The 13,373-nt window shown below is 40.1% G+C and overlaps 1 protein-coding gene across 2 annotated transcripts in view; it reads left to right on the forward strand.

Annotated features, from left to right (window-relative positions):
* ltbp1 (latent transforming growth factor beta binding protein 1) overlaps positions 1 to 13,373 on the forward strand; it is a 122,725-nt gene that overhangs the window by 44,666 nt on the left and 64,686 nt on the right. For both annotated transcript variants that reach the window (XM_029449541.1, XM_029449542.1), the window contains exons 5-6: positions 1,653 to 1,820; positions 11,142 to 11,348. In XM_029449541.1, coding sequence (XP_029305401.1) covers positions 1,653 to 1,820; positions 11,142 to 11,348 — 375 coding nt within the window. The remainder of the gene's footprint in view (positions 1 to 1,652; positions 1,821 to 11,141; positions 11,349 to 13,373) is intronic.

Consider the following 13,373-nt stretch of genomic DNA (forward strand, 5'->3'; position numbering starts at 1 on the left):
TTGTTGCCAGCTGTTTAGACATTAACAGCTGTGTACTGAGTAATTTTCAAAGGACAATAAATCTATACTGTTATTCAAGCAGCACACTGACTACTTTAAGTTATATCAAAGTTTCAGTAGGATAATGTTATCCCCTGAAAGGATATAACAGAATATTTGCAAAAATCTAAAGGGTGTACTCACTTTTGAGATATACTGTATATATGTGTGTATATATATGTATATATATATATGTGTATATATATGTGTGTATATATATGTGTATATATATATATATATATATATACATGTGTATATATATATGTATATATATATATATATATATATATATGTATGTGTATATTTCACTTTCCCCATCCAGAGTTACTGTACCTTCCTTTCCCTTCTTATTTCTTTTTGTGAATAGTCTTCCCATCAGAGGGGATTGGGCAAACCATGTTTAGACTTTAAATCTTGGACTTCCATATATGTTCCTGGCAGCATTTCTAAAACCACCTTTCCATTGGCAATTGGTTGTAACCACTACATCATATTAGGTCCCTCGTTAATAGTTCATTTTTGCATCTATTAGCTAATGTTTAGGTAGCCCCGGGCGTCTTATACGGTGGTTTTTTCCTGCCTCTCTGGTTTAGAAAACTCCTGCTGCTTGGCTTTACTCCATACGTCTACACTCTCTGGTGTGAACAGCTGACAGCCACAGACAAAGCTTCAAGCACTGGAGACAGGGGTTTGGAGCTGACACGGGAGTGCCAAGAACAACCACACCGGTGGAATTAAGCTGAAAGAATTAGAGGAAAAAAGCTAAATGTACCTGAAGAGATATATGCAAGATATTGGTGTACAGTATGTAGAAAGGTTAAATGTGTCAGACACTTTGAGACGGGATCCAGTATCTTTTTGTACTCTTCACTCATTTCTTCTTCCTGCCTGTAATGACAGCTGCGTTTTTAAAGGGTGGGGAAGAACTCAGCAGACAAGGATACAGGTAGATAAGCTTTGTCTTACAGTACTTCTAAAGGCAACTGCAGCTTCTTCCTGATCTATGTGTGAACTCACAGCAAAGGAATCTTGGAGCTCTTTTTCTTTATTTGAGGTGTTAAAGTTCCTGAGGGTAGTTTGCTAAACCTCAATGGTAAAATCTAAGTAGAAAGATAGAATAAGAAGAAAACCAGAGAGCAAGGAAAGCAGGCACAAAAGCGGAAGGTGTCATGCCTGCTGCTTGTCTGTTTTGGAATAAAGCTTGGTATGCTCAGATGCCATTATCCACCTCTCAGAGACTTATAATGAAGAATTGGAAGACTTCCCAGAGTTTTGTTTGCTGACTTCTCTCTCTCCCAGATTTTTTTCTTTATTCCTGCTCACGTTTCAGAGGCGCCACTGGATTTAGGAGCAGTAGAAGAGGAGGAGAAACAGATAGAGAGGGGTAGCTGGAAGTGTATAAGTGCAGGGAGGAGACACATCACACGTTTTTCATTTTCTTAAAATTACATAGCAAATTTTTTGTTGTTGTTTTGACTGGAGCCTCAGCAGTTGATTGTGACAAGCTTGAACTTGAAAGTGATTTAACATTTTTTTAATGGATCAAAAAATAACCAAACTTCGTCTGCTCTCCCTCCCCCTCCTCTTGGTTTCTGCCATGTTTTCTGTGGCAGTGGGCAACCATACAGGAAGGATCAAGGTGGTCTTCACACCAACCATCTGCAAATTAACCTGCATAGGAGGCAGATGTCACAACAACTGCGAGCTGGGAAACACCACCACCATCATCAGTGAGAACGGCCACGCTACAGACACCCTGACGGCACCCAACTTCAGAGTAGGTAGGTGATCCTGAGTCCTATATATTCGCGCACACACACACACACACACACACACACACACACACACACACACACACACACACACACACACACACACACAATTTTTTTATATCCTCAAAGAGAAGAATGGTACAAGGACACAAATATTAAAGGTGCCTTAGAGTAGCTTACAAGAACACTCTTCAGAATTGTATGTCCTTTTTCTTCTTATTTTTTTTTCACACCTTCTCTATTGTTTTTTCATTTAGATTTGATTTAAGATTAATAAGATAGACAAACATAACAAGAAAAACAGTATTACAGTACAAAGACATAGCTATCACACAAACCAATAGAAGTAGGGAGGGTTACAGTGTTCAATTTATTGTATGCATGTGTAAACAAGTAGTGTCACCATAGCAACTCATGCATGAACATGATCTTCCATGCTTTGCTCCAACACATAAATATACCTTCTTTTTTTCTTTATTAATAAGAATGACTTTACAGGAACGGACAAGATGGTTGACAGCCGGAGTGATTATTATGAGTCCAATAATGACATTATATGTATTACAAAGAGAGGAGGGCATGATGTTGTGAGTCCATAAATTACCTTATTGTGTCCCATAAACTAAAATATCACAGGGAATATGCAGCTTCTCTCATGCGTATACGGTTCAGAGGTGTAGATTCCTAAAGGTGTTATATGAACTCATAGAACTTAAGATTAAATTCAGTCAATTAAAATGAAGTCACAGGCAACTCTTCTTGGCTGACAAATGTATGGATTTGAGAATAATCCTCATCTTGAGCTCTGTAGGAAATGAATAGGCTTGTAACTTGTTGATTAGTTTTCTAGAATATGATTGTGCAATACATTCCCAAAGAGTTAGCAGAGGTACAATATGTATACACTCTTTGAGAAAACCATGTATCCATCTGGATACCTTTCAATTCATTTGGATCTTAGCTTTAAAAGTTTCTTTTAGAAATACAAATGCATTTTCTGTTAGGATGAACTTATATCATGGTTCAATTGGTTGTAAATCAAAAGCGTAGGGTAGGTTTGAGTATGCCCTTGGTTTGGGTGTATGTAATAACATTGCAGCCTCAGGTTACCATGCAACAAGTTCTATGTTATTGAACATGTGATGTGGGTGTTCTTTAATGTGTTACACAGACCCGGCAAACTGTGTCTGAACCTGCCTCAGTACTTACAAGGACCAGATCTCCAGCTCTGACACATGCAGAAACATGGGAAGAGCAGAACAAGATGAATTCCTGTCTGAGCTGAACAAATTAGTATAACTGGAGTAACACCAGCTCTAACAGGAAAAACACCACACTGTTAACTGTGACCTGGAGCAATGCTTTTCCTTTGTAGTTCTGGAATGGTTTGTACTGATGTCTGGGTTCAGTCGGAGCAGTCAAATACAATGTGCTTCAAGATCAACATTTGTGAACTTTGACATGAGAATTTAAGCCACGAACCAATTACCAAATCTTTACTGTGATGACCTCTGTGAAGGTTAACTCGGCACCTCTGTCTTCCACATTGATTACTATTATGATTTTATTCATCAAACTCCATGATTTCTTGTTTGTTATTGGAAAAAATGTATAAAGAAAGAAAACAGCACTGCAAAAGTGTAAGGTTGGCCAGGAAATGAAGAGTCTACACAGCGGATAATGGTGCAGCTACACCTGTCTTTAGCAATCCCTTTTTCATCTTTTGTCGGTATCCAAAGTATCTGGACTGCATGGAGTTTCATAAACGAAAACAATTATTTCATGTAGTGGAGGCTTGTGGTTCATCTCATTTCAGCCGGAAAACACAAAAGACGCCAAGCTGTTAGTAACCCTGGACAACAGATATTGTATATTTTAATAGCATTTGATGACTATATGTTAAAGGTTCAACTGAATCTTTTGAAAAGATTTCTTACTGAAAGCTGAAAGTGAATCATTTGCATACATCACCGTGTTGTATGCAGGTTCACACGTTATGTGTCACTGCAACAATGGGGGCTTGTTAACTCCAGACTCTACCCGGACTCATCTATACGTTTCACCGGTCAGAAATACAGAAAGAGAAACAGATATTTATTTATTCCCTTTGCAACCTACTATTGGAGTTTTGGGAGAGCGTTGCAGATTGGCACATGGATCTGACTGAAGGTGGAGAAATAGAGCTTTACTCTCATGTGCCTGTCCAGACTCGCCTAATTCCTAACCTGCCCTCAGTCTTTCTTCCCTTCCGTCTTTCTCATCTGTGTGATAGTGTGCAGACCTGAGCCAAGGAACTGGGTAGTTAAACGTTTATTTGCAGTCCAGACCGAGCTCAAAGGAGCCGAGACAGAATAAATCACACTTGTCTTGTTTATCATACTTACCCGATGAGAGAGGCGGTTAGGGAGGAGTGTTGATTCATGATACAATGGGAGGAAGGGGAGGATCTTTTAAAATGCCCACAACCCATGATAACATGTTGGCCAATTAGCAGAGCCAGCAATGGCCAGAAGATAAGAGCAGATGATTTCAGCAGGTACCTTCTTTACAACCAAATGTATTCTAGTAAAACGTAAGACACATGCCTCAGGCCTTATCACCAGCTAGTCAACAGAAAAAGGCTCCCTGGGACACCAGCCCAGCTCTTCATCCATCTGTCTGATTGTCTCTCGGCCTGAATGGCTCGATCTGTTTTTCATGTCTCTTTTTCTGTCACATTGTTTCTAGTTATATAATGGCAAACTTTTAAGACTGGAGCTCCATTTAAGGTTTTCCATTTATGAGACTTTAACTCCACTACATTGTAAAAGGAAGTATTGCACTTTTTAATCGACAGGAAATATCTTCTGGTTGTAGTTATGAGCTCCATTGTTAAAAAACATTGCTTTCCTGTGTTTCCTGGCATTCACTCCTCTCTTGCAATAAGCTTGATGTTTTCCTTGTACCTTGTTTTGGCCAAATTATTTTTGCAAGTGCTACATATGGCGTTGCACACTCACCTGGACTGAGTTCCTGACCAACATCTTCAACCTGTCACTTGCCAAAGCAGTGCTTTAAAACCACTTGCATCGTGCCGATGCCCAAACACTCAACTGCACCCACTATCATAAGGTGTTTTGAGAGGCTGGTTCTGGCTCATCTCAAAACCTGCCTACCACCAACACTGGACGCCCTCCAATTTACCTACTGCCAGGACAGGTGTATGAAGGACACTATCTGTATTGCGCTACACTGCACCCTCTCCCACCTGGACCACAACAGCACCTATGTTAGAATATTGTTCATCTACTTCAGCTCAACATTCGCAGCACGTCTCTTTCTGTGTCCGTATGTCTGTTACGTTTGAGTGATTATATTTAACTTATCTGATTATATTTAAATTGCTAAGTTTAAATCCTAATCCTAAATGTAGCAGTGTGGTTTACTTCTTCGTCTCCTCGGAAATACCGGATCGTTTCTGCTTGGACTATTGGAGCCTATCGGGAACCGGTAACACGTCGTTGAACTCGATGGGTCCAATTTCATTCTCATGGAACGTGCTCCTCTTGCAGTCCGCTGAGCTTTATGGTGATCCCCCTCCCTCTGGTCCTCTCCCCCGCATCTGTCCAGTGCGCTTCTGTGGACTTGGCCCGTCTGATGAGCCTCATGGCTCTACAAGACAACTTTATTATTCCTGCTAGCCGTGTTCCTGGCCTTGTATTCGGTTTAAACACCAAGAGAGAGCCATCAAATAATCCACCTATGTCTGTCTGTAGATGTCTAATTGTACTGTTATTGTTGATTTCAGGAAATGTGCAACCTAACCCTGGACCAGATTCTGTTGTTAATTTTAACACTGGTCTTGGCCATTTGAATGTGCACAGCTTGATTGCTAAAATGGATATGATTCGTATTTGGGCACACTCAACTGATGCTGATATAATAGTGATATCTGAAACCTGGCTAACCAAATCCATTCCAAATAAGGATATTAATATTGATGGTTACATTGTATATAGGACTAATTGACATAAAAAGGGTGGAGGTGTTGCAGTCTTTGTTAAATCTAAGTTTCATGTAAAGATTCTTCTCTCTACATCACTGACAAAACAATTTGAACTTTTGGCTCTTGATCAAAAGCTCTCCATAGCACTGTCGTTGGTTGCTACAGACCACCTTCAGCTGTCAGTGACGCTTTACCATCTTTAATGCAACTTTTGTCCAGTCTTATCTATAGTGAAAGTGTCATTGTGGGTGACCTTAACTGGAATTGGCTGCTACCATCATCAGAGGACTTTAAAAAATACTGCAATTCCTTAAATCTCTTTCAGATTGTTGGTAGTCCCACTAGACCCAATCTGAAATCTCCTGATAAATCCTCCTTAATTGATCTTATCCTTACAAATACTCCTCATAAATACACCACTGCTTCTGTATTTGCAAATGACATCAGTGACTACTGTGTCATTGCTACAGTAAGGAATACAAAAGTCCCTAAGACAAAACCCTGTGTCATCATAAAGCGTGATATGAAACATTTTGTGGAGCAAGGTTTCTTTCACGACCTGTTTCTCTTCGATTGGGAGAAAATCAGTCTCATTTCCGATGTTGAAAATGCCTGGAAATTCTTTTATGATGGTTTTATTATAATTGTTGATAAGCACACCCCCTTAAGAAAGTAAAGAGTAAAAGGCAGAGATAATGCATGGTTCACATCAGATCTCTCTGATTTACTTCACGAGCGCAATGTGGCATGGTCAAAAGTCAAGAGTACAGGTCTTGGGTCGGATTGGCTGTTCTTCAGGCAGCTGCGAAATGCATGCACTGTTAAAATCAGAAAAGCCAAATCTGATTATTTCCAAACTGAAACCACAAATAACTTAAATAATCCCCTTAAATTCTGGAAAACTATTAAATCAATAGCTGGAAATAAAAATGTGATAGAGCTTCCACCGGCAGAAATGCTTGATTGTTTTAATGAACATTTTATTGCTTCTGGTTCCTTGTTTGAATCTCAGAACATACCTCAAGGAGCCCCTGCTCGCTCTGAAGGTCGTGTCTGGCAGGGTCAACCCTTTACTTTTAATCCATTAACAGTTTCAGAGGTGCATAAAGCCCTTAAAAGTTTAGACACAAGAAAATCAGCAGGTCCTGACAACCTGGAGCCATACTTTTTAAAGTTAGCAGCTGATTTCCTCGCCTCGCCCCTTCTTTTCTTTGTCTATCTTTTCAATCTATCCCTGGAGACGAACGATATTCCCCTTATTTGGAAATCTGCTTTTGTTCTCCCACTGTTGAAAGGGGGTGACCCCACTCTCCTAAACAATTACAGACCCATCTCCAAATTGTCTGTCTTAAATTAAGTGCTGGAATCATTGGTAAGTCAACAACTAAAGTACTTTTTAACGACTAATAATATTTTATCTGACCTTCAATCTGGTTTTACGAAAAAACACAGCACTACAACGGCCGCCTTAAAAGTAGTAAATTATTTTATAAATTTCTTAGACAATAGAGAACATTGTGCAGCACTTTTTATTGATTTATCCAAGGCTTTTGATACTGTGGATCATGCCTTATTGTCACAAAGACTCTACAGTATAGGTCTCTCAGGTCACGCTGTCTGTTGGTTTGAAAACTATTTATCGGGCAGATCAGTGTGTGCGGGCAGAAGGTATAACTTCTAGTTCTCTTAATGTATCCAAGGGTGTACCACAAGGATCGGTTGTAGGACCATTGTTATTTATCATTTATATAAATAATCTTAATCACAATGTTTTAAATGCAAATTTCCATTTTTATGCTGATGACACAGTCATTTACTGCTCTGCGTCCTCGCCAAATCAGGCTCTTTGTCAGCTCCAGACTGCTTTTAACATTGTACAATGTAATTTGTGTGATTTGAAACTTGTTTTAAATGCTGGAAAAACGAAGCTCATGATGATCTCGAATGCAAAAACCAAGCACTTGAACCTCCCTCCTATCATCCACTTCACAGGGTTCTGAGATTGAATCTGTGTCTCAGTTCAAATATCTTGACATTATCATTGACGATTTTCTTTCTTTTAAACCTCACATTTTAGAACTTTTGAAAAATTAAGAATAAAATCAGGTTTTTAATTTAGAAACAAGTCCTGTTTTTCTTTCGAGGCCAGAAAGAGATTAGTCTCTGCATCGTCTCAGTGCCTCAGTTCTCTGGATACCGTCTACCACGGGGCACTGAGATTCATAACAAACCTCAAAACCCTGACGCACCACTGCACCTTATATGCTAGTGTTGGATGGTCTTCCCTGACCACCCGTAGACTGAAACACTGGCATTATTTATAAAGCTATTCTGGGTACTCTTCCACAATACCTAAGGATCTACATTAGTAGGAAATGTAGTGGACCATATCGGTCCTCTTCGCTCCGAGGACTTGTTTCTTTTAACTGTCCCAAAAGTCCGTACTGAACTTGGGAAAAGGGCTTTTAGTTACGCTGCTCCGGCTCCTTGGAACCAGCTGCAGAATGAGCTGAAACTCAGAAAGCTGGTCTCTCTGAACAGACTTAAAGCAACTCTTAAAGACATTGAAGCAGACCGCTGTGTCTGTAAATGTTTTAATTAATGTTGTGATTGTGATTGCTTTTTTTTGTCTGTAACTGTCCTGCTTCCTATCTTGGCCAGGACACTCTTGAAAAGAGATTTTTTATCTCAGTGAGGCCATATCCTGGTGAAATAAAGGTTATAAATAAATAAAACTCCATCATCCACTACAAACTGACCCAAACTCTGTGACCTGGGCATCAACACCTCCCACTTTGACTGGTTACTGGACTCAACAGTTAGACAACCACACCGCCTTAACTCTCACTGAACAGCAAAGTCCTACAGGGCTGTGTACAGGGTCCTGTCCTCTACTCCCCTTTACCCTACAACTGCATGCCTGCTTCCAACACCATTATCATGGTTGCAATCACAAAGGTGGTTGGCCTCTTTAATAACAACAACAGCTATCCAGAGAATGAATCAAGGACTGACACGGACTAACAATGAAGTACAATGCCTTCTTGACATTTGGGCTTCTTCAGGACCCTCTTCCTGTACTTTCTTGCTACCACTCCAAACACATCTAACCAATGAGCAAAATGAACAATCTCATATGGCTTTTAGTGAGGAATTTTGGTTAGTTAAAACAGCATTAATGTCTGTTGCTGTTTATGTTCATTTGTTCAGTGTTCAGCTCCATTCCTTTCACCAGGAAGTAACTTTTGAACTTCTGACAATTCAAACCTTTTCTCTAGTTTTCACTAAACTTGGAGTTCGAACTGCTCACCCGTCTCTACATCTGGCAAATATCTGTGTAACAGAGCTACCAGGGAAAGTACAGATGTGACAGTTTAAAGGAAATCCTGCAGTCCTCACTTAAAGACTATTTTCATAGACTGTAAACTGTTTTATTCACAGTGGAATTTTTCCACATTTTTTCTGGTTGGTGTTTACTTCCCACCTCAGGCCTATGTGGGTGAGGCAATGCAACACCTGGCTGACCATGTTCTAACATGGAGCACACATATCTAGATTACCTGCTCTTTGTTCTTGGTGTACAGAGTAAACTTCCAAACAGCCAAAAACTGCCAAAATACAGACAGCACATTAAGGGATGAAAACACTCTGGACCATTGCTACACCGTATTAAATGACGCCTATCGTTCACTATCCTGTCAAGCTTTTGGACTCACTAATCACTGTCTGGTTTCTCTCAATTTACAGGTAAAAACTCAAATCTGTTAAGCCTTTTTTAAGACCGTGAGGAGACAAACGAGGCAAAGTTGGAGTTACAGGCCCGCCTTGACTGCACTGATCGGTGTGTTATAGATGCTGCTGCTACAGACTTTGATGAATTTACTGACACCGTTACACCTCACATCAGTTTTTGTAAGGACGTGTGTGCTGACTTAAATAAGACTTAATCCAGCAACGTTGGAGACATCTTTATAGAGGCCTGGCTCCATCAAGGCGTCCGGGCGGACTGCAGGACAGAGTGCAGGATAGAGTGCAGGACAGAGTGCAGGACTCTGCCGAGACGAGGAGGCGGACTGTGTTTACATCAATCATGCTCACTGCTCAAATGTCAAAGTTGATAGACAAAGTACCCCTAATGTCCAAATTTTATGTAAAGATGCCGGCCATATTTTCTGCCCAGAATACACTGCTGTTTACATTCCGCCTGATGCAACAAAAAAAAGGAAGTTAATTGATTGTTCTCAAACGTGTTGCATCCTACTTATAGATATATAATTAAAACAGTGTTTCCGGTGGAGACAATGTTACATAGTCCTCTCTCCCCCTCCCACTATCACAGATATCTTCTTTTCCCTCTCTTCTTTTGTTCGAATGTACTCTCTCCTCTTCCCTTCAGCTGTCCCTCAGACTGAGGATCCCAGCTTCACTCCAGCTAAACGTATTTACAATGTCCAGTTGATTTGGACGTCCAGATTCACGCATATATCAAATACATTTGGAGTTAAATGTGTGTGGTTCTCATTGACAAGCTTTAGATCTTTTCTTTTGTTATTAGTAGTAGTTACAGAAATAATCTGAGCTCTTTATCTAAGTCTCACTCTCGCTGTCATTACCTACATGTTAATACTGGGGCATTCATTTAGAAATGCAAAACACCTGTGTCATAAGCCAGGTTTCCATACAAATGTAGTGGAAATTTTAACCAAACTTAATGAAAATCGGCAAGAATGTCTTTTTTTATGAATGCATATTTCCATCCACTAATCTTATGTGAATATTAGGAGTCGGTTCATTGAGATAAACAGCTGGTGACCCTAATTCTCCAGTATGGAGCCATTAAACCTTTGCAGAAGGAGCACACAACAAGATGGCATAATTAATAGTCAAAGCTCAAACTGCACAATATGGAAAACATTATGATAGTATGGCATGCATTTTAGTTTTTGTATAAATTTGAGGAAGGTTATAGTCTCTTCAGTGCAGAAGATTTATTCATATTATTTATTTGTCTTTTTTCCACTGTATTATCCTGTTGGTGACATGCATGGCTGCTTATTGTTTATTTTCAGTGATAGATTTCTGACAACAAAGCTTGTGAATTAAATTTTGTTAGATGGCAGAATTTGGATTCCCAGAGCTTTACACTGAATTTGCTTCGCTCTTAGATGCAGCCCAAACCAACTATGACGTACTTAAGCCTAATTAATAACACATGTGTTGAAAAGTCAAACAAATGTGAATCCAAATAAACTCACAGATGTGTTTACAATGGCCTGTCCTTTTTGGGTTTGTATTGTGTGGGACCCTTAGTGCATCAACATCATCGTTCTTTTTTCTCTTCTCAGTGGTGTGTCACCTGCCGTGTATAAATGGTGGGAAGTGCAGCACCAGGGACAAGTGTCAGTGCCCTCCCAACTTTACTGGAAAGTTCTGCCAGATGCCCGTTCAGAACGGACACCAGCAGCACCAGCAGCCGTCCGGCGGCTACAGCCAAACTCAGGTCCACTCCACACATTCACTGCCTCTGACCTACAGCAACGGCCAGAATCCTGGTGAGTGAAAGGCACAACTGTGATGCTAGCGAGACAATTATTATTATATATTATAATTGAGTTTGTGATCTAGATGGAACATTTGTATGAAAAAACTAGAGGAGTAACACTTTCCTATTGTTTATCAGTAAACCTCCTGTAAAGGATGCATGTTTTATCCCATTTACTGCTAGTAAAGCATCGCAAAAGGCTGCATTGAAGGTCGTGAAAAGCACAGTTGACAAATGTGAAATGATGCAGCACTGGAGGATGTCCAGCAGTAATGTAAAGTGGAGGTTATTTGTAGTAAATGGCCTAAAACATGTATAAACACTGGCATGGTCTTTTAAGAAAGTAACAAACAATAGAACTGCCTAATGGCCAGTAACAAAATACTGGGATTGAACAGGAAAAGGATACATCATACTATATGATGGGACAGACGTCCCTGTGTGTGTGTGTGTGTGTGTGTGTGTGTGTGCGTCTGAGAGTTTCCATTATCTCGCCAATCCTTGGACCGATGTACTTCACGCTTGGCGTGTGTGTTGCTGAGGACCCGAGGCAGTGCAGCGTGAAGTTATTTCAGCGGTTCTGTAGAAATCTGCAAAAACATGCTGTATGGTGCTACGCCTGCACAGATAAACGCACAAAAAGACAAGATGCAGCGAAAGCATTTGAGGTTGTTTACATTGCAGCCTTTAGATTACAGGTCAGATGGATCAAACTGATGCAGACTTAATATAAAGAAATCCAACTCGTGTACATGGCAGCTCCAACATACTGTAACAGCTGGTCTAGATGTTTAACCCTTTGAACTCTGTAATAGCAATGATCCACCAGTGCCAACATTGATATTTGTGCTTATTGTGATGTTATTTCTTAGATCTTCAAATGCTTTATATCTCTAAAATCTGTACAACCTAAACAAAATTATACATTTGTCTTGTCATCACATTTGACTAAAGAAACAGACAAAACATATTGAACAAAAACTAGAAACTAGAAATAACAGCTACTTCAGACTCCTACTACATTTACCTCACAGAGAAATGTTACTGGTTACGTTGCTGTGGGGCCTCTTGTCCACAGTCCGTTACAGGGATGACAGAGAGAGAGTATAGTGTCACACACACCGCTTTATTCGCACACAGGTAAGCTTTCTATCACAAGCACACTAACAGGTCGCTCTCCAGTCCGTCACTCTGCTGTTCGTCGCTCTCCAGGCTGCGCTGTGTCTTGGCTCACCAAGCGTCTCCGTCTCCTCTGGAACCCAGCCTACTGCAAGAGAACAGAACCAGGCCATCACCATGCATTTATTATGTGACTGATTACCTGATTCAGTTCAGCTGTCTGGCCTCCAGCTGGGATACTCCTGTCTCTCCCCAGCAGCCGGCGCCCTAACCACACCCCACTGCCACAGTTGCATATTCAGATTTTACTCACAAAATATAACAATTAAAATATAATGTATTAATATTCATGAAACTATTCAGCATTAAATTAGAATTAAAAGCTCCTCCTTGAACAACAATTAAGTAAATTAAAAAACATAGTGCTGCCTCACTTTCACTCTTCACTTAAAGTAAACATTTGAATGCAGGACTTTTACTGTGCGGTATTAATAGATCATTTTTAATAGTTTTACTTAAGAATTATATATATTTTTAACTTCTTCTACCTCTGCCAATACCAACATTCCCAGTTAGAGAAACAGTGAAAAGTAAAGAAAGACAGCGTTTGCCTGGGGCCCCCAAATCACTAAACTCTCCACTATAAAACACACCAAAGTCGTTAATAGTATCAAGAAATACACCTGGGAAACACATTCTTACGGGAAAAAACACCCCAAGTTGCAGCTACTCATGGTCAGAACCACACAATCACTTGTTTGTTCACTTGACGCTGCATGTCCCTGGTTCCACAGCAACACTCTCACCAGTTATGAAGTAGATCTGAAGACCATTTCTCAGACATGCAAAGGACATACCCACATACACACAGACTGACAGAGATTTAGCTTCATAGTTAGATAATGCACTGTAATAA

The sequence above is a fragment of the Cottoperca gobio genome, chromosome 15, assembly GCF_900634415.1.
Source record: "Cottoperca gobio chromosome 15, fCotGob3.1, whole genome shotgun sequence".
Classification (NCBI taxonomy): domain Eukaryota; kingdom Metazoa; phylum Chordata; class Actinopteri; order Perciformes; family Bovichtidae; genus Cottoperca; species Cottoperca gobio.